The sequence below is a fragment of the Mustela nigripes genome, chromosome 3 (genome assembly GCF_022355385.1).
Source record: "Mustela nigripes isolate SB6536 chromosome 3, MUSNIG.SB6536, whole genome shotgun sequence".
NCBI lineage: Eukaryota > Metazoa > Chordata > Mammalia > Carnivora > Mustelidae > Mustela > Mustela nigripes.
In genome coordinates, this window is record NC_081559.1 from 162,906,525 (window position 1) to 162,926,466 (window position 19,942).

General features: G+C 39.4%; 1 protein-coding gene across 6 annotated transcripts in view; it reads right to left on the reverse strand.

The window, feature by feature from the left end:
* The window catches only part of UBR5 (ubiquitin protein ligase E3 component n-recognin 5), a 139,778-nt gene that overhangs the window by 87,149 nt on the left and 32,687 nt on the right, over positions 1 to 19,942 (reverse strand). For all 6 annotated transcript variants that reach the window (XM_059394957.1, XM_059394956.1, XM_059394958.1 and 3 more), the window contains exons 2-5: positions 8,593 to 8,637; positions 8,134 to 8,215; positions 7,620 to 7,696; positions 6,554 to 6,673 (exon numbers count right to left, since the gene is read on the reverse strand). In XM_059394957.1, coding sequence (XP_059250940.1) covers positions 6,554 to 6,673; positions 7,620 to 7,696; positions 8,134 to 8,215; positions 8,593 to 8,637 — 324 coding nt within the window. The remainder of the gene's footprint in view (positions 1 to 6,553; positions 6,674 to 7,619; positions 7,697 to 8,133; positions 8,216 to 8,592; positions 8,638 to 19,942) is intronic.

The window sequence follows — 19,942 nt, forward strand, 5'->3', positions numbered from 1 at the left end:
TGGAGGTGAGGCACAGAAGTCTGCATTTAGCAGCAATAGCTCTGTATTTTCCTCTGGTAATAATCAGTTCATGAGCTGTCTCGTTTAAAGAGCTGCCACTTACTTTGTCACAGCTCTACTACCTACGACCTTACCCACCTAGACAGCTTCAACTATTTACAATTAGTGACCTGCCTGGCTTTTACACTCCAAATCCAGTGCTAATTATTAGCTCAGATGAGACGCCAAAGGAAACATGGTAGCTCAAATGAATGAAAAGCAGCTTACCCCATCAGCTATTATATCCAGTGACATCAAACAGAATAAAGAGACTTTAGATACTAATATCCCCATTTTAAACCTACTACTGAGTATAACTGACTCTCTTCCAAGTAAATCTGGTATTCTTATCCTTAACCTGGTCTGAGATGAGTTTAACAAAAAGAGCCACAAGATTTTTGAAATATCTTCCAGGATAAATCTATGTAACTATGAAAGGGAAGAACCAGGAGCAACTAGAAATCTTTAGCAAAAATACCTGCTGACAGTGAAAAGGCCAAAGAGAAAAATACTACAGGTCCCATAAATTTTGTCTGCTATGCATTTCTAAGAATGATCAGTTAAAGGGGCGCCTGGGTGGCTCAGTGGTTTAAGCCTCTGCTTTTGGCTCAGGTCCTGATCTCAGAGTCCTGGGATCAAGCCCTGCATCGGGCTCTCTGCTTGGCAGGGAGCCTGCTTCTTCCCTTCCTCTCTCTCTCTGCCTACTTATGACCTCTCTCTCTGTGTCAAATAATTAAGATCTTAAAAAAAAAAAGATCAGTTAAAATAAATGACCAATTATCAATTATCTAATGCTGATGGGAAAGAAAAACCAATAAAAGATCAGTTAAAATAAATGACCAATTATCAATTATCTAATGCTGATGGGAAAGAAAAACCAATTGTCTCAAATACAGAGACAATTCACTCCCTGATTCACAACTCAGAGGGAGCAAGCCTGGACTTTGAAGGAAGGGGTAGGGGACCACGGTCCATGGGGATGGCCTTTTTCATTTTTTGTTGCATCTGGTAAATTTGTGGATGAGAATCCCCTCTAGGGTCTCAAGATCTTCCTGTCCTAGATTCTCTATTACATGCTACAAATTGCAAACTTCTTTAAAGTTAAGTGTAATCAACAGAGAAAGAGGAATAAGCATCAACTATGCAACTCATGGGGGGGAAATGTATCATAAAGAAAAATAATTTTGACTCCGCAAAATTTCTTAATTTTCAAAATAACTTGGTCATAATTTCACTATCAACAAACTGAGAATTTTCATGGAGGCCAAGAGAAACAATCAGCCTTCGACTGCTTACACTTTGCACACATCTGCAAGGCCAAATAAAGGTAAACAAACGACTGGCAATGACTTAGTGGACCCTGTGACATTTGTGACATTTCTCAATACTGCAACTCATGAATCAAATGCCAAAAAAAGCTCATGCTGAATTTGTTCTGGGACATATGTGTGGATAAGAGAGTGAGGGACAGGAAAAAAGTGGGCACAAAGGCAGTGTGGGCAAGGATGTGCAGGGGGAATCAAAAATTGCTTCTCTCTGCATTTTATTTTTTTTTTAAGATTTTATTGATTTATTTGAGAGAGAGAGATCACAAGCAGGGGGAGCAGAAGGCAGAGGGAGAAGCAGACTCCCTGGCGAGCAGGGAGCCCGATGCAAAATTCGATCCCAGGACCCTGAGATCATGACCTGAGCCAAAGGCAGACGCTCAACCGACTGAGTCACCCAGGCGCCCCTCTCTCTGCATTTTAAGTCTTAAGATTAACCCTAATCTTCTCTGGAGTAGATCTACAGAGGTTTTATTCAAGATCAAATGTACTACAGTTTATTATTATATGTTACATACTTCACTAACAAAATAATAAAATTCCACTGCCATATTTGTCATTCTATTATAATTGGTTATATCAAGTTCTATTTATAAAGAGAACTTAAAATCTAAGACAATCTGAGCAACATAATAAATAGTAATGAATCATGGAATAAAATATCCATGAGACCATATGATATAAAGAACTGAAGAGAAATAGAATAAACAAGAAATAAATGGACAAAGAGGAAAAATTCTTCCTTACACTTGAATTCCAGTTAGTAAGTGTAAAAGGAATGACAGAAATTTTTAAAAATAACTATCTGGCCAACACCACAGAAATACTTAAGGCAAAAAATCATCAATGGATGCTAAAACCAAGCACAAAAATAAAATACTTAGTCCAAGAATCTCCCCACATAATACATATTAATTACAAAGGGGAAAATAGTAACTTTATAGTTGAGAAATCTGGCAACCACCACCTTATCTAACTAATCAGGGGTAATCTCACCACGAGGAGAGACGCACCAAGTGTGGGCCACCTAACACGAAGCACTGAGAAGGGAACATCACCACTTCTGCCGTATTCTTGACAAAAATGCCTCACCTGCAATCCCACTTAAAATCCTAGCATATTATTTTGTGTATACCAACAAGTGAGCCTAAAGCTTATATAGAGAGGCGCCTGGGTGGCTCAGTCAGTTAAATGTCTGCCTTCCACTCAAGTCATGATCCCAGAGTCCTGGAACCCCACATGGGGTTCCCTGCTCAGCGGGGAGCCTGCTTCCCCCTCTCTCTGCCTGCAGATTCCCCTGCTTGTGTGTGCATGCACTCTTTCTCTATCAAATAAAGTAAAATCTTAAAAAGAAAAAAAAACAACTGATCAAAAAATGAGCCAGAGACCCTCCCTAACAGACACCTATCTGTGTATCTTCTCTGGTGAATACAGATACCAAGTAGCATATAGAAAGACGTTCCAAATCATACATCACTAGGGAAATGGAACCTAAAACAAAGAGATACCGCTACATGCCTATTAGAATGGCCAAGATCCAGAACACTAACAACACCGACTTTGCTTGTGAGCATGTGGAACAGTAAGAACTCTCACTCACTGCTGGTGGGAAAACAAAATGGTACGGAAAACAGCAGCCAGTTTCTCACAAAATGAAACATACTCCTAACGTATGTTCCAGGAATTGTGCTCTGCAGTATTAGAGTTGAAAACTTACATCCACAAAAAAACCTGCACACAATTTTTATTCATAACTGCCAAAACTTGGAAGCAACCAAGATGTCCTTCAGTAGGTGAACGCATAAGTAACCTATAGTACATCCAGACACAGAATTCCAACTACACAACATTCCGGAAAAGAGCAAACTATGGAGACAGTAACACCACCAGTCATTGCCAGGGGTTAGAGGGGAGGGAGGGGTGAATAGGCAGAGTGCAGGTGATTTTCAAGGAACTGAAACTCCTCTGTCCAGTACTATGATGGAGGATACATGTCATCATACGTTTGCATACAGAATGTACAACATCTAGGGTGACCCCGAATGGGAACCATGGACTCTGGGTGAGACTGATGGATCAGTGTAGGTTCATCAGCTTTAACAAATGGATTGCTCAGGCAGGAGATGTTGATAATAAGAGACTATACAGGGTAGAAACAGGGAGTATACAGGGAATCTCTGTATCTTTCTCCCGTTTTTGCTGTGAACCTGATAACCACTCTAAATAAAGACAACTTAAAAAAGAAAGAAAAAGGAAATGTGTCACCTGGGTATAATCATGAGGAAATAGACAAATTCAAACATGCTACAAAATAATCGGACATTTTTCAAACACATCAAGGTCCAGAAAGTAAGGAGATTGAGAAACTGGCCCAGATTAGAGGAAACTACCGAAGCACAACAAGCACGTGCAATTTGGGATCCTGGATTGACTCCTGAACCAGAGGAAAGGGTGTTAGTGGGACAGTTAGTGGAATGTGAATAAACTGTAGATTAAGCACTGATCACTGTTAATTTCCTGATTTTGATCACTGTACTATAGTTAACATGTACAAATGTTAACATTCGGGGAATTTTTTTTTTAAAGATTTTATTTATTTATTTATTTGACAAACAAAGATCATAAGTAGGCAGAGAGGCAGGCAGAGAAAGGGGGGAGGCAGGCAGAGAAAGGGGGGAAGCAGGCTCCCCGCTGAGCAGAGAGCCCAATGTAGGGCTAGATCCCAGGAGCCTGAGATCATGACCTGAGTCGAAGGCAGAGGCTTTAACCCACTGAGCCACCCAGGCGCCCCTGGGGATAACATTTTAAAAGTTAAATTACTTCAATAATGTACTTTAAGAACAACAAAAGGAAATCAAATTATTTCAAAATAGAAATTTTAATTTAAAAATAAATACAGAACACAAATTAGTTAACAAATGACACTGCATAAACAGATAAAATAAGACAGATCAGCAAACTTTCTCTGTAAAAAGCAGACAAGTAAATAGTTTATTTAGGGTTTGTGAGCTAAAGTCTTTGTGGAGATGACTCCTCTTTGCTGTCTTAGTACAAAGCAACCACAGACAGTAAAAGTATCAAGCATGCCTGTTTTAATAAAATCAAGAGGATTTAGTCCATAGATTGTAGTTTGCTGACCCTGCAATTAAACAAATTTCTTATTTTTTTAAGTTTTTTTAAATTAACATATAATGTATTATTAGCCCCAGGGGTACAGGTCTGTGAATCGTCATGCTTACACACTTCCAGCACTCACCATAGCACATACCCTCCCCAATGTCCATAACCCAGAGACCCTATCCTTAACCCTCAACCCCAGCAATCCTCAGCTTGTTTTGTGAGATTAAGAGTCTCTCGTGAATTGGGCGCCTGAGTGGCTCAGTGGGTTAAGCCGCTGCCTTCGGCTCAGGTCATGATCTCAGGGTTCTGGGATCGAGTCCTGCATCGGGCTCTCTGCTCAGCAGGGAGCCTGCTTCCCTCTCTCTCTCTCTCTGCCTGCCTCTCCGTCTACTTGTGATTTCTGTCAAATAAATAAATAAAATCTTAAAAAAAAAAACGCAAAAATGTCTCTCGTGAATTAAACAAATTTCTTAAAGAAGATAAAGTCTGACATGGTATAACACATAATAGTTATTCCTTTCATTTGTTATTACATATCATTTTCAGAATTCTTTATCATGTATTGCTGTTATCAGTTGTGTACACAGGACCATTAAAAGGAGATACTTAATATTTTACTAAAGACCAGAGCTATGTTTCCTATTAACAGTGCTAGTGCAGAATGAGCTCAATAAAGGATGTACTCCACCAAGTGACCTTCCTCTGACCTCAAAATAAACTTTAGTTCAGCATAAAAACAAAAAGGCAAAGAAACAATAAACATTTGGGGCTCTCAATTTTTAAATCTAACTTTACCTAGAAATTCACAGTGTCAAATATTTTTAATCATTTAAAAATGTTTAAAACCTTCCTCCTTCTTTTACCATATTTTGAAACAATTTAAACTGCTTCTAGTTACATTTCTCTGAGCAGCCTTTGAACACATTTGCTGACTTGACATATTTGGCATTATCTAATCATTCATCAGGTAGTGTCAGAAAATCTAGGTATTCAAGAATCAAGGTATAAATGAGTAAAATCATCTGGCTTAGAATTTGTATATGATTTCTTTAACAGCTTCTCAACTTCAGATAAAATGAAAAGAGTTGATTATCTAGTTTTAGAAGTACACGTGTCATAAATAATTTTTTTAAAAAGTATAAACTTCCAGTTATAAAGTCAGTCAGTCATGAGGATATAATAATGTACAACATGGTGACTATAGTTAATACTATATTTCGCTAGAGTAGATCTTAAAAATCCTCATCACAAGAAACAAAAATTATATTTTAAGTATGTACAGTGAGGAAGGGGTGCCTGGGCGGCTCAGTCGGTTAAGCAGCTGCCTTCAGCTTAGGTCATGACCTCAGGGTCCTGGAATCGAGTCCTGAATCAGGCTCCCTGCTCAGCAGAGAGCCTGCTTCTCCCTCTCCTTCTGCCTACCGCTCTGCCTACTTGTGCTCTGTCAAATAAATAAAAATCTTAACAAACAAACAAACAAACAAATAATGTATGAGGATAGATGTTAACTAGACTTACTGTGGTGATTATTTCACAAAGCATAAATATCAAATGATTACACTGTACATCTGAAACTAATAGAATGTTATATGTCAACTGTATCTTGATAAAAAAAATAAAAAGAATTTGGGGCACTGGATGTTTCAGTTGGTTCAGTGTCGGACTCGTGGTTTTGGCTCAGATCATAATCTCAGAGTCCTAGGATCGGGCCCCAAATCCCCCATCTCAGGGGAGGGAATCTGCCTTTCTCCCCCTTTCTCTGCCCCCCACCTTGTCTAGAAATAAATCTTTAAAAATAAAAAAAAACTTAATTAAAGGCTGTCAGGTTTAGTTACATGATTTTCAAACCTCACTAAATTAATTCAGAAAGAAATACCAGATTTGGAACTTAGAAATGTTAGGTCAAGAGCCTGGGTGCTGCTGTGCCATGAGCAACAAGAGCACCTGCCCAGCATTCAGGGCTTTCCTCATGGCACCACTTGGTACCGTAGGAGGCACTGTCTCGGAATGACAGCACTCACAGAGCGCCGGCCCAGACTAGTAGAGGCCATCACCTGGCCACAACTTACCCCAGGGTGTTGCCTGCCAGCCTGCCCAGAGTCTCAGAACCTGAGAGAAACCATGGGGAGTCACTTGTCCTCCCAGGCCTCGATGTCCTCCCCGCCCCCGAGTTGCTGTTCAACTTTGACCTGGGGAGAAAACAGGAGGAACAAGAGTCACAGAACAGTCCCAAACTCACTAGGCACAAGCCTGGGACTCCCAGCCTCACTGCTCTGGGAGTGATAGTAGTGAAACACCAGCCTCACTCTTTCCCGACCGCTCAGGAATGTGTCCTTCCCGTCAAAGAGCAAGCCTAACAACTTATAGCCTCCTAGCAATCCAGCCCTCGCTCCTGGTTCAAAGTGACTGCACGGTTTAACTGCAAATGAGTAATTCTTTACATTTTTTCAAGTAATCATGCTTTCCTTAGAGGCACGCAACTGGAATTCATCATACATTATCTAGCAATGGTTTTTGTATGTATCATTTATAAAGACCACAATTTTGAAGACCCTTGGTCAATTTCAAACTGCATTACCTGAACTGGAAATACTAAAAAGGAAAAAACATGAGGTGCCCGGCTGGTTCAGTCGGAAGAGCACGTGACTAAGTCTGGGGAGGTAGTGAGTTCGAGACACATGCTAGGTATAGATATTACTTTAAAAAGGGCGGGGAAGGGGGCCGTGCTGGCTCAGTTGGTAGAGCCCGAGACTCAGTCTCAGGGTGTGAGTTCAAGCCCCACACTGGGTATAAAGATTACTTAAAAATAAAATCTTGAGGGGGGAAAAAAGATCTAAAAAATCATTTCAGTCAAAGAACAGATCTGACTTGAGACCTACCACATACATAAACCATTCTCTGATAACCAACTCCTGTAAAGTGACTGACTTCTCTGCTATTTTCAATACTAATGCTATAAATCACTGCTTGCAGAAAAATTAAAACTACAAGATAACTATTTCACTATTTTAAGTGCCTCATCTTCTACAAAGCTTTTCTTTAATTTTGAAGGCCATCATAATCAAAACACAGGTTTAATATAATACCTTGGAAGAGCTAAATACTTACAAAATAGAAAGGGCATTAAGGTCTTACCCATCGTTATTATCAGGTTTGCCCAATTCCAATCTGTCTGGTTGTACTGAGAAACCGATCCTGCAAACTCTACCATCCTAAAAGCCAAAAAAATAGAAGAAATCACCAAAGTAAGAATGTGTATTAAAATATGAATTTATTCAATAAATAGATTACGTCTCCATCACTATCAATTCAGAAGACGACAAATAAGTTCCTTTTGAGAAGGCACCTCACACCTGACCTGGGGAAGTTGTTTTATTATCAGGACACCAGGAAAAATAAGTTGAAGTATCTCTAACAGAATTCAGAGTAAGGAAGTGACTGGGTGTCAGGAACTTCTCCACTAATATGGTAGTTTCAAGCTGTAGTAAATCACTTAAGCTTTCTCTGAGCCACAGAATGTACAGAATAAGGAAACAACTCTGGCAAGAAACTTCTATTTGCCTGGTTAAAAAGGAAGATACATGATAATGCACAACTGTATTTTAATTTAAGTTCCTTTTCATTTCTATACCTTACATAAAGAATTTACCTCAAGAAGAAAGGCAGCATGATTTGGTCCTACCACACACTGTTTGATGGCAGCCTGTTCCAATACAGTCAAAGGGGGGTGGCTATGGAATAAAAACAGTCAAACAAAGTTATTTTTTTAAACGGCAAATACATTCTAGGGTTGGTATGTTTGTTTTTATCTGATTAACCGAGGGGAAATAAAATAGCTGGCAAAACCTCTTTTTAAAAATTAATATTTACATATTATAATAAGCAATAATTGAAAAATAATAACTATGATATCCTGATAGTTATTTTAGGTCCTTGGCATGCCAGATTTTTTCAAAACCAGTATGAATAGAACCTATTATTCAAATGAACCCAACTTATAAAAAGTTGATAGATTTAAATACTCCTGGTAACTTCTGCCTGAGTTATTTTTCCTACAAAAGAAAAAAATGCTGTTTTCAGAAAATTTTAAATATCTTAAAATTCTTACCTGTTTAAATTGTATTTATTCAGTTTTTCTGAAACTTCCCGTAACCTTTAAAAACAAAATGAAATATGAATAAGCTGTATGTACAAATTCCTTTTAAACAAAATAGCTTTTTTTCCCCCAGTGTTCCAAGATTCATTGTTTATGCACCACATCCAGTGCTCCATGCAATATGTGACTTCCTTAATAACCACCACCAGGCAAAGCAAAATAGTTCTGATAGGTATACTTATATCATTATTTGGTGATTTCTAATGGTAGTATACAAAAAATCTGCTGTGGTAAGAATATTTTTTATATTATCTTTGATTTTTGTCCCAAAAAATATTCCTGAGTCAACCCTATAATCCCCCTCCCTCACCACCCCATTAGCAACTCTGATAATATTAATCCCATTTTACAGATGAGAAAACTGAGGCTCCTAGTAGTTATAATACACAAAGTGGCAACAAAGCTGGTACTTGAACCAACACTAATGGAAGCCACTTTTTAAACACTGTGCTATATATGCCAAAAGAGATCCTTAAATGTATATGTAAATCATAAAATGAAGATACTGGGGTAGCATAAATCTATTAAGAATTTAATTTGGGGAAGAAAAAGCCTGGAAGCCTAATTGACTTAAGACACAGTCTCAAATTCCTGAAGGGCCTTCTGACACAAAACTATACAAATTAAGACCTCTTGTGTCTGTATCTACAGAACAAGGATAACACTTCTCCCATTTCTAGAAGAAAATTATGCTTCAAAAAATCTCAAAAGGCTGCATAACTAAGAGATATTAACCCATATTATCTATTATGACTGTGCTGCTTATCTCAAGAAAACCATCTTGAATTAATACAAAATACTGTAATGCTCATTTAAACCAGACATTTTGATCAATTTAAGGAACTCATTTTTTTTTTTTTAAGATTTTATTTATTAATTTGACAGAGAGAAATCACAAGTAGACGGAGAGGCAGCCAGAGAGAGAGAGAGAGGGAAGCAGGCTCTCCGCTGAGCAGAGAGCCCGATGCGGGACTCGATCCCAGGACTCTAAGATCATGACCTGAGCCGAAGGCAGCGGCTTAACCCACTGAGCCACCCAGGCGCCCCTAAGGAACTCATTTTAAATGTAAAGATGTAATCAAATGCAGAGATTATAAGAGTTTCAGTCTATCAAGCTACCAAAACAAGTGCTTGGTCTTTCAAAATTTTTTCATAAATAATTCTCTTAAAAACAGAATTTTAGAAAGCAATAGAAAAAAATTAAGACATTAAATCAATAGGAAATTCCATCGGGTGCCTGGGTGCCTCAGTCAGTTAAGCGTCTACCTTCAGCTCAGGTCTCCGGGATCCTGCGACAGAGCCCCAGAGAAGCCTCCCTCCGCTCAGCAGGGAGTCTGCTTCTCCCTTTCCCTCTGCCTGCAGCGCTTCCTGTTTGTGTGTGTGCACATGTGCTCTCTGTAATAAAATCTTTAAAAAATTTTTTTTAAATAGGAAATTCCATGAATTTTGCTTTCTGAAAAATGACAAAAATGGACAAAATCAAATTTCATTCACTTGTACTAACAGATCAAAGGGGTATACACACCCCCAAAATAAGTCACAGCTTAAAGCGAGTTTAGGATTCAAAGCTGCCATAAATCATTTATTATATATATGGGCAAATAACCTAATTATTTCAGTAGGAGATTCTAATAGGACCCAACTGTCTCAAGTTTATTTTATCCTATAAATTCTATCCCCTGTTTAATGCTGAGGAGCACCTTTCAAACACTAACATATATACAGTTACTTGCCAATTCTGAAACTTACTCCTAAGCAAAAATAACTTTCAGATGATGCCATACTTAATTTCTCTCCCCCTCACTGGTGACTTTATTCTCACTCCCAAAGAACAGCACCTGACCATGTGTGAACTGGCCCCCAACAAAATAATTTTCATTTTTGCTGCCTAGTGTTGCATTTACTTTCATTAACAATGATGTGTTTTCCTTGTCCTGTAAAGTCAAGTCTTTTCCCAAATCCCAGTTTGCCCATTTACAAGGCACATTTCTGGATTCCAAGAGAAGATGAAATACTGTAAGAGTAATGCACTTTGTGGGATTCATGAGCTCTGGGAAGGCCAACTAGAAAATGGGGATAAAATAAACTGGGAGGCTCCAAACAATGACCTTCAGAATCCTGGAGCAGAGGCAAGAGCAGAGCTGGAGGGAAAAGCCTAAGAAATGTTTACGTCCCCAAAACCACAGTAGTACTCCGAGAAGGTACATTTTTTCCTGCAGGCAACTAAACCCGTTCATTCCCATTCCTTCCTCTTCGCCCAACAAGGTCTTGAGAGCTTTCACAAAGTCTACAGGTGGAGGGAGAGGAAGGAGCTGGGGGCAGATAAAATTTGTCAAAGCCTTTTCAAAACTGGGCAATAACACTGATTAAAAATCAAATGTTGCTTTCATGGCTTCAAATACTATTCCATGTACACCATACTTGTAACGCTAAAAGAAGCTCTCAAAACATCAAAATGCTACGAGTATGAAGTCGAGAACTCACCAGCAAATCTCAGGCCACTAGGGAAATGATGGTCACTGCCATCAATTCCATTTTCTAATCTCAAAAACCATGGTGGACTCCTAACAGCATCTTAAATGTATACCCATCTGTACTAGAAACAATGTCCACTGGGTAACAAGAAATCTTACTCCCAGATCATCTACTAACTGAGCTCATTTGAGCCCATTAAATCTCAGGTTCTCTACGTAGGGGAAGACTAAAAATCACCTGTGATTCTTTTCAGCCCTAGAATTCTTTTGAATGTCTGAAAAGCAAACAGATCAGTGGGGATAAATAAATAATGTTTATATGGGACTAGCACTTACTGTCATATTGTTTCACCTAACCCATCTGAAACTTTCATATAGAAACCGATTTTAGGGGCGCCTGGGTGGCTCAGTGGGTTAAGCCGCTGCCTTCGGCTCGGGTCGTGATCTCAGGGTTCTGGGATCGAGTCCCGCATCGGGCTCTCTGCTCAGCAGGGAGCCTGCTTCCTCCTCTCTCTCTCTACCTGCCTCTCTTGCCTGCTTGTAATCTCTCTCTGTCAAATAAATAAATAAAATCTTTAAAAAAAAAAAAAAAAAGAAAGAAACCGATTTTACATGTACTCTTTAGGATGTTTCCCCGAATACCAAATTTTTAAAATTTCTTAAATTCAATTACCAAAATTTGCACAAAAATATATCATGCTTGCAAACCTCAAAACAGCAGGACTAAATTGGCCCCCTAAGCATAAATCTCAGATGGTATCAACAAAAAACCTACAAACAAGAAACTATAAAATAAAGAGTATTTAGTTCCCCCTTTAACATTAGAGTCCTCAGGAGACAAGAAAACCATAGAATCACTGCAGACCAAAGATCACATTCAATTACTAAGTTACTGAATGTCTCTACATAATTATTAGGCACTCATCTACTTTAAAGGATCTTTCCCCGAAAGCGTACAACGCTTAAAGTCATGAACTGTATTTCCTCTAGTAGCAACGTGAACAAAAGTTTCCCTTGTTTTTAAAATAAAAGGCAAACCACCCTAGAACTCACCAAGCTCCATTTCAGAATAAATCTTTACATATGGTTGTGACGGGAAACAATTTTAAGAGTACAGCATAACATTACAAAAAATCTCACAACTCAGCATTTAACCAAACTCAGGGATAGGTCAGGAAGCCTTTGATAAGGCTCTAACACCCAGTTGGTAGGTTAGCAGTAAGCTTCTGACAATCCTTAGTACTCCTACACCAAAGATTTAGTCTATGTTCCAATTCAATAACCCATTTCATTCCTTTAAATTTATAGGCATTTTATAGATCCAGAGGCTGGATTCCCCCCCCCCCCCCTTAAAGCACCAAGGTAGGGTAACAGCAAACTGATGTTTTAAAAAGAGACAAGAGGGCGCCTGGGTGGCTCAGTGGGTTAAGCCTCTGCCTTCCGCTCAGGTCATGATCCCGAAGTCCTGTGATCGAGCTCCGCATCGGGCTTTCTGCTCAGCAAGCAGCCTGCTTCCCCCACTCTCTCTGCCTGCCTCTCTACCTACTTGTGATCTCTCTCTGTCAGATAAATAATTCAAATCTGGGGGGGGGGGGATAAATAGATAAATAAATAAAATAAAGAGAGACAAGAGGGGAGCCTGGGTGACTTCAGTGGGTTGGGTGACCGCCTTCGGCTCAGGTCATGATCCTGGGGTCCTGGGATCAAGCCCCACATTGGGCTCCTTGCTCAGCGGGGAGCCTACTTCTCCCTCTCCCTCTGCCTGGTTGTGTTCGTTCACACTCGCTCTCTCTCTCTTTCTCTGTGTCAAATAAATAAATCTTTTTTTAAAAAAATTAAAGAGACAAGAAGTCCAAGTATAATCTGCTAGAATCTAATGTATTTCACTGCTGCCCTAAAAATCCCTTAGAAGTTCAGGCTCCTTTTCCCCAAATTTAACATTATAATTTCAAAGATAATTCATCTTCTCACCGATCCTCGATTGGGAATAGCATCAGTGCAGGTCCATCAGTTTTAGAATTCTTTATCTCCCCTGTCACATCCCACACCTGCATGTTCAGACACACATATCCCTGAACTGAAAGCAACCTGACAGACTGCTAGCTGTATTTCTAAAACGAAAAACACGTAGGTATATTTAGATCCTGAAAAGGCTTCAATTCTCCAGGGCAGAAAGATATTCCTGACACCCCACCTTCTACAAGATGATGGTCTTCATATATCTGGAAGTTTAAGACCAGGTACACCTACCCATGTTTCATGTTTAGTAGCAATCACCATTAACAGTGAAAAAGTGACAAAATCTGCCAGCAGTACATTTCTTCCAGGCTCTTTCCTACTTATTTCAGGCCCAGCTCAAATGTTACCTCCTTCATGAATTTGTCCTGATAGCCCTACTTTTCTTCCTACAGAAATTGACAGTTTCTCCCTCCTAGAGGACCTTTGTGTCTACTTTGCACTCATTTGTTTCCGCCTGAACTGGCTTCAGAGACAGTAAAGACAGGAGAAAACCAAGTCTTTCCCCACTCTCCCACTTCTTTAGATACAGTTCCAACAGTGAAAAATGTACAATACTACTTGCGTACAATCCATTTCAGAGGAAGACAAGGTTCCTGATCTTATCTCAATAAAATCAACTCTCCAAGTCTTCCAACTCAGACTAAAGTTTACAATAGGCAAGAAAAGAATGAATATACAGGCTTCTTTTAAGACAATTACCCATATTAGCTCTTGTAAGCAGACCAGTTAACATAAAACATTTAGTAACTGAACACTTACCCAATAATCATATCAGCAACCTGGCTTTATTTTTTTTTTTTTTTTTAAAAGATTTTTTTTTTTAAGATTTTATTTATTTATTTGACAGAGAGAAATCACAAGTAGATGGAGAGGCAGGCAGAGAGAGAGAGGGAAGCAGGCTCTCCGCTGAGCAGAGAGCCCGATGCGGGACTCGATCCCAGGACTCTGAGATCATGACCTGAGCCAAAGGCAGCGGCTTAACCCACTGAGCCACCCAGGCGCCCCAGCAACCTGGCTTTAAAGTGACCTCACTCCAACCTCTACCCACCCATCCATGGAATAAAACTTGTACATATGAGTATCATTTTATTTTGGTGTAAAGGGTTTAATAATCCATATAAGGAAACAACAGCCAACAGTAAAAGATTACCTACAACACTAAATTATACATTAAAAATCTGTGCCCAGATTATTTTCTTGTAGGACATTCCCCCCCGCAAAAAACTTTAAATCTTAGAGCCTAAAATTCAAAAAGCAATGAAATTATTTTATTTATTTTTTTTTTTTGGAGCAACTCTGTTGCTCGATAGATGGCAAAGATAGAGAAGGCAAGCTTTTACAGTCTTTTCTGCTCTGTCACCCCACACTTTCCTAAGCACAGGCACTCAGTCCTTAACTTTCACATTGTTCTTTTACACAAATGTCATGCCGTACCCCGTATGTGTGTGTGTGTGTGTGTGTGTGTGTGTGTGTATGCTGCCGCCTCTGAACTGTCTCTTCGCATGTCAGCTGTTCAACATTATCCTTGACATTAATAAACTCGAGCTATCACGTGGTGGTCCCACCTGCCAGCCGCTGGCACTGGGAGAAGAGGCTCTGCCTTGGACAGAGCTACAGAGGGTATTTTGAAACGGTCACTTACTTGTGCCAGCAGCTAGCAGGCACATTCCCAGCAGTACCAGATAAATGAAAATCTGGGGCTGCCTTACTCAATCCAGTCCAGAGATCATCAAACCAAAAATCCCTTTCCACAGCGTCCTGCAGCAAGCCAACAGCAAACCAGTAAAGGTATGCTGACAGGGAATCCTCTTCAGGATGTCTTGGGTATAAAACAGAAGGGGCCAACTGAGTGCCAGTGCTACACTGGGGATCTGCTTTACTATGAAGGGGCTAAACCTTTCTTGTTACCCATCCAACTCCACATTATGACTTAAATATTAAGAGCTCCCTTGATCCATAGGACTGAGGATGGCTGGGAAGAACCTGAAAGATTAGGGCTGTCTTGGCAAGCAAGAAGCACCAACTTGCTAATTCTCTTCATCTTTGTGATTATGGAAGACCCCACATACAGTGGGTCTGAAATTTGACTTCAAAACATTCAACTTTCAGATCCATTCTTTGAAATCCATTTTGTACTGCCTCTATCTGACCATGGGTTCACCAGCTTCAGGATTTCCAGAACAGTAAATGGGAGTGGGGTTGGATAAATAATGAGAGAAGCAAGGTAGCTATTTAGACAACACACACATTATATAAATAAATAAATAAATAGATAGATAGATTTTAAAGTATCACTATACCTCATTTTCACAGCAAAAATGTAAGGAGACCATAATCTTAGATTAAATATAAACCAAAAAAAAAATTAGCTATAATAAAAACTATTTTGTCCTTAATTTTTCTCATGTCTCTGCTGACCACAGAAAACTTCAAAGTTTAACATTAAAGTCTTCCCAACAGCCTTTCTTGTCAACCCCTCATAATGTACTTCAAAATTTTAAATTTTATCTTAGAACCACTTTACACTCTTCAAAATTGAGGACTCCAGTGGTACCTGGGTGGCTCAGTCACTTAAGTATCTGCCTTCCGCTCAGGTCATGATCCTGAGGTCCTGACATAGGGCTCCCTGCTCATGGGGACTATGTTTCTCTCTCTTTCTCTCCCTCTTTCCCCCCAACTGTACTCTCTCTCTAATAAATAACATCTTAAAAAAAAATTGAGGACCCCCAAGAATACTTTTGTTTATGGGGGTCACAAACACTGATATTTATAATATTAAGTACCAAGAAATTTTTAAATATTTATTACAATAATAAACTCATTACACAGACAAAAATTACCTTATGAAAAGTAACTATTTTCCCAAAACAATTTGTGATGGGGGACTATTTTACATTTTTGCAGACCTCTTTATTATTGGTCTTAGTATCAGAGAGCTACATTCTCAGATCTGCTTCTGCATTCTGTATGTCACAGTACATTGTTTGGGCTGAAGTATGGGAAGAAGATCTGGCCTTATATAAATCAGCTGTTGGAAAAACAAATGACATTTTACTACCCCTTACACATCACTGTAAATATTCTTTGATATTACACCAAAACTGGACAAGTGATCGTTCTTTAAAGGCTGGGAGCAATGTAAAACCTTCTGAAACCTACCAAATCTTTTGCCCATGTGCAAGTCTCTAACCGCATATGCTGGTCATAAGGAAAATAATGGTGTGCTGACTTACGCAGATCTTCAAAATCATGTTTGTTAACCTCACAATGATGGATGCAAACTTTCCGAAATTCTAATTTTTGCTTGAAAGCTTAATTTTATCACTGGCAACAAATAGCTTCAGTTGTTTTCCTTGAAATGACAGGCTCACTATGGTCATTTTGGAAAAAATGTCTGTCAAATACCCAAGGCTTATTTTAAGTAAGGTAAGTGTTCCTGAAGAAAGCAGCTAGTTAAGCTTGCATCAGAAACAACTGCAGAAGTGTTTTTCTTCCACATGACCAATGTTCATTTTGTCACACTGCATATAAAAGTGACAGATACTCAAAGGTTAAGATTTAATAAAATTAGCAATTTGAGGGCGCCTACGTGGCTCAGTGGGTCAAAGACTCTGCCTTCAGCTCGGGTCATGATCTCAGGGTCCTGCATCGGGCTCTCTGCTCAGCAGGGAGCCTGCTTCCCCCTCTCTCTCTGCCTGCCTCTCTGCATACTTGTGATCTCTATCTGTCAAATAAATAAATAAAATCTTAAAATAAATAAAATTAGCAATTTTTACCATTTCATCAAAGACACCCCTGAGTAAAAACTGGCTTTTCCTGCAAGTGCAAAAAAGTGAAGAATACAGTAATTTTCAATTCAGTCTGGTGCCACTACTTTGATTTGTACTAAGAAGCCAGTATTTTCCTGCCACTGCTTTTGAACAATAACACAAATTTCAAAACAGTGAAAAAGGCAAAGTCGCAGTATTATTATGAAGATGGTTTTTAAAAAAAAAAAAAAAGATTTTATTTATTTACCAGAAAGAGTGAGACAGAGAATGCAGGAGCAGGGGGAGGGGCAGAGGGAGAGACAGACTCCCCAATGAGCAGGGAGCCAAAGTGGAGCTCCATCCCAGGACCCTGGGATCATGGCCAGAGCTGAAGGCAGATGCTAACCTGACTGAGTCACCCAGGGGACCCTATTATGAAGATAATGTTGACCTCAGAGCCCATGAGAAGGTCTTGGAGACCCAGAGTCTGCAGACTACACTCTGAGAATGAGAGTTGGGCAGGGAGGGTGGCAGATAAAAGTAATAAAATAAATTCACGGTGCCATTAAAGGAGCCAATACTAAATCAGTGTCAGAAAAAATAAGTAATTGTTCATTCATCTTAGTAACACAGCCACTACATCAAACGAAATAATTACACACTTTTAAAATAGTTTTTAAATTATGGATATTCTTTTTTTTTTTTAAAGATTATTTATTTATTTATTTGAGAGAAAGAGAGACAGAGTGAGAGAGCATGAGAGGGGAGGTCAGAGGGAGAAGCAGACTCCCCATGGAGCTGGAAGCCTGATGTGGGACTCGATCCCAGGACTCCGGGATCATGACCTGAGCCGAAGGCAGTCACTTAACCAACTGAGCCACCCAGGTGCCCCAAAATTATGGATATTCTTTGATACTACACCAGAACTCAGCAAGTGATAGTTTCTTAAAGGCTGGTTGCAATGTGGAATCTGAAACCCTATCAAAGAACTTTCCATAGTGTTACAGGAAAACCCACTGGTCTGTCTTATACTCTGAATAAATCATTTACCCATGTATGCTTCTGTTTAGATAGAAAATGGCACCATAGGGATGCCTGGATAGCTCAATCAGTTAAGCGGCTGCCTTCGGCTCAGGGATCCGGTCCCCCAACAGGCTCCTTGCTCAGCGGGCAGGCTGATTCTCCCTCTGCCCATTCTGCCTGCTGCTCCCCCCACTTGTGCTCATGTGCACACACTCTCTGACAAATAAATAAATAGAACACTTTTAAAAAATAAAATAAGGGGTGTCTGGATCTGGCTTCGGCTCAGGTCATGATTCTGGGAACTGGAATCAAGCCTAGCATCCTGCTCCCTGCTCGGCAGGAAGTCTGCTTCTCCCTCTCATTCTGCCACTCCCCCTGCTTGTGCTGTCAAGTGAATGAATAAAATTAAAAATAATAATAATAATAAATCTTAAAAATAAAGTAAAATGGCACTGTAAAGTACATGAAGTAGCATAAAGCATATTTAATATTTTTAATGGTACCTCCCTAATAATATTAAAATCTCATGAAAGACATTAAGTGAATATAATTGACTTACCAGTGGTTTTCTATTTACTTACTTGTGAGAGAACGCAAGCCGGCGGGGGGTGGGGGGGGTGGGTGGGGGGGGGGGTGGTGGAGAGACCCAGCCCCCTGCTGAGCAGGGATTTCCCAATGCAGGACTTGGCTGGATTCCAGGACCCTGGGATCATGACCTGAGCCCAAGGCTGACGTTTAACAGACTGATTAACCCAGGCACCCCTCTTACCAGTGGTTTTCAACAGAAGAAGGCAGTAGGGGCAAGGATACAGAAGAGCCTATTGAAGATTTGTATTTAAAAGCTACAGTGAATTACCAATAGGGTGCAGGGGAGCCTCAAGATGTCACACGCTGCTAGCCTACAGATGTACACACGATATTGAACCACATGGCATTTTAAATTTTTTAAAGATTTTTAAAGATTCTTGGCCAACATTTAAACTTGGGAGAATTTTACAGAGAATTCAGGTTTTTAGCTTCTTTTGAAAAATGAGATCGAGCAACTGCATTTATCTTCCCCATGGTGCCTAGAGGTACCCTTACCTAGAGGTACCTAGCACCTGTAGGAATCTGGGTTTGAGGCCAGTAATAGGGAAGGATTACTCTTCCCAACCCCTGAAAAAGGTATTTGTTTGGTGAAGAGGAATATGCTCTGGTTTATAATTCAAATTGCAGCATGCACAGTGATCCCTAATATATCTTTGCTCAGCCATAAGTCATAAGCACATTTTATTTCTTTAAATTGACTTCACAATTTCTAAAATAGTGGTATGACTTTTCTCACTTTTTGCCCACCCAAAGAGAACTAAGCCTAGCAGCAAACATCTGACTTTACTATTAAAAGACCCCAAATCACACAAATGACGGCTTTTACAGAGGGAAAATCCATCTGTCAGCTTCCTGAATGACAATTATAGGTAGGGCTTATACACATACTTCATGCTTATGGAGATGACAAATGCTAGTTTACATAATGTGTCCACTTTAAGTAAACGATACAGGACATTCATCTTCAAGATGCATCCAACACCAAAAAGAATAGAAGTTTCTAAATAAATACTATAAATTCACAAAATGATACAAATTTTCTTAAACAGGAAAATTTTCAAATTATTTCCCCTAAAATGGTTTTCAGTTAAAACTGTTAAGAGTTCTATAAAATAAAGATAAGAAAATTCATTTTACAGAAATGCCCTGTAAACTAGCACAGAACAACAACAATAAAAAGGCATCCCACTCATAAATAATTTCTTCCCCTAACCTGGGAAATATCCTGCTTACAAACTCCTATACAGTATTGTAAATAACATTTTCCTAACAAAATGAAAAGGAGACCAAAATCTCAAATTCCTGTGCCATTTGAAAAGCCAAACACCTCTCTGAGAAACTAAATGCCAAACACAACAAAATGAATCATTTTCCTTTAAAGCCAAAATACCACGTTATTTTCAGCTCCATTCAAAACAGGAAAAGGGAAATACACATGCCAAATGGACA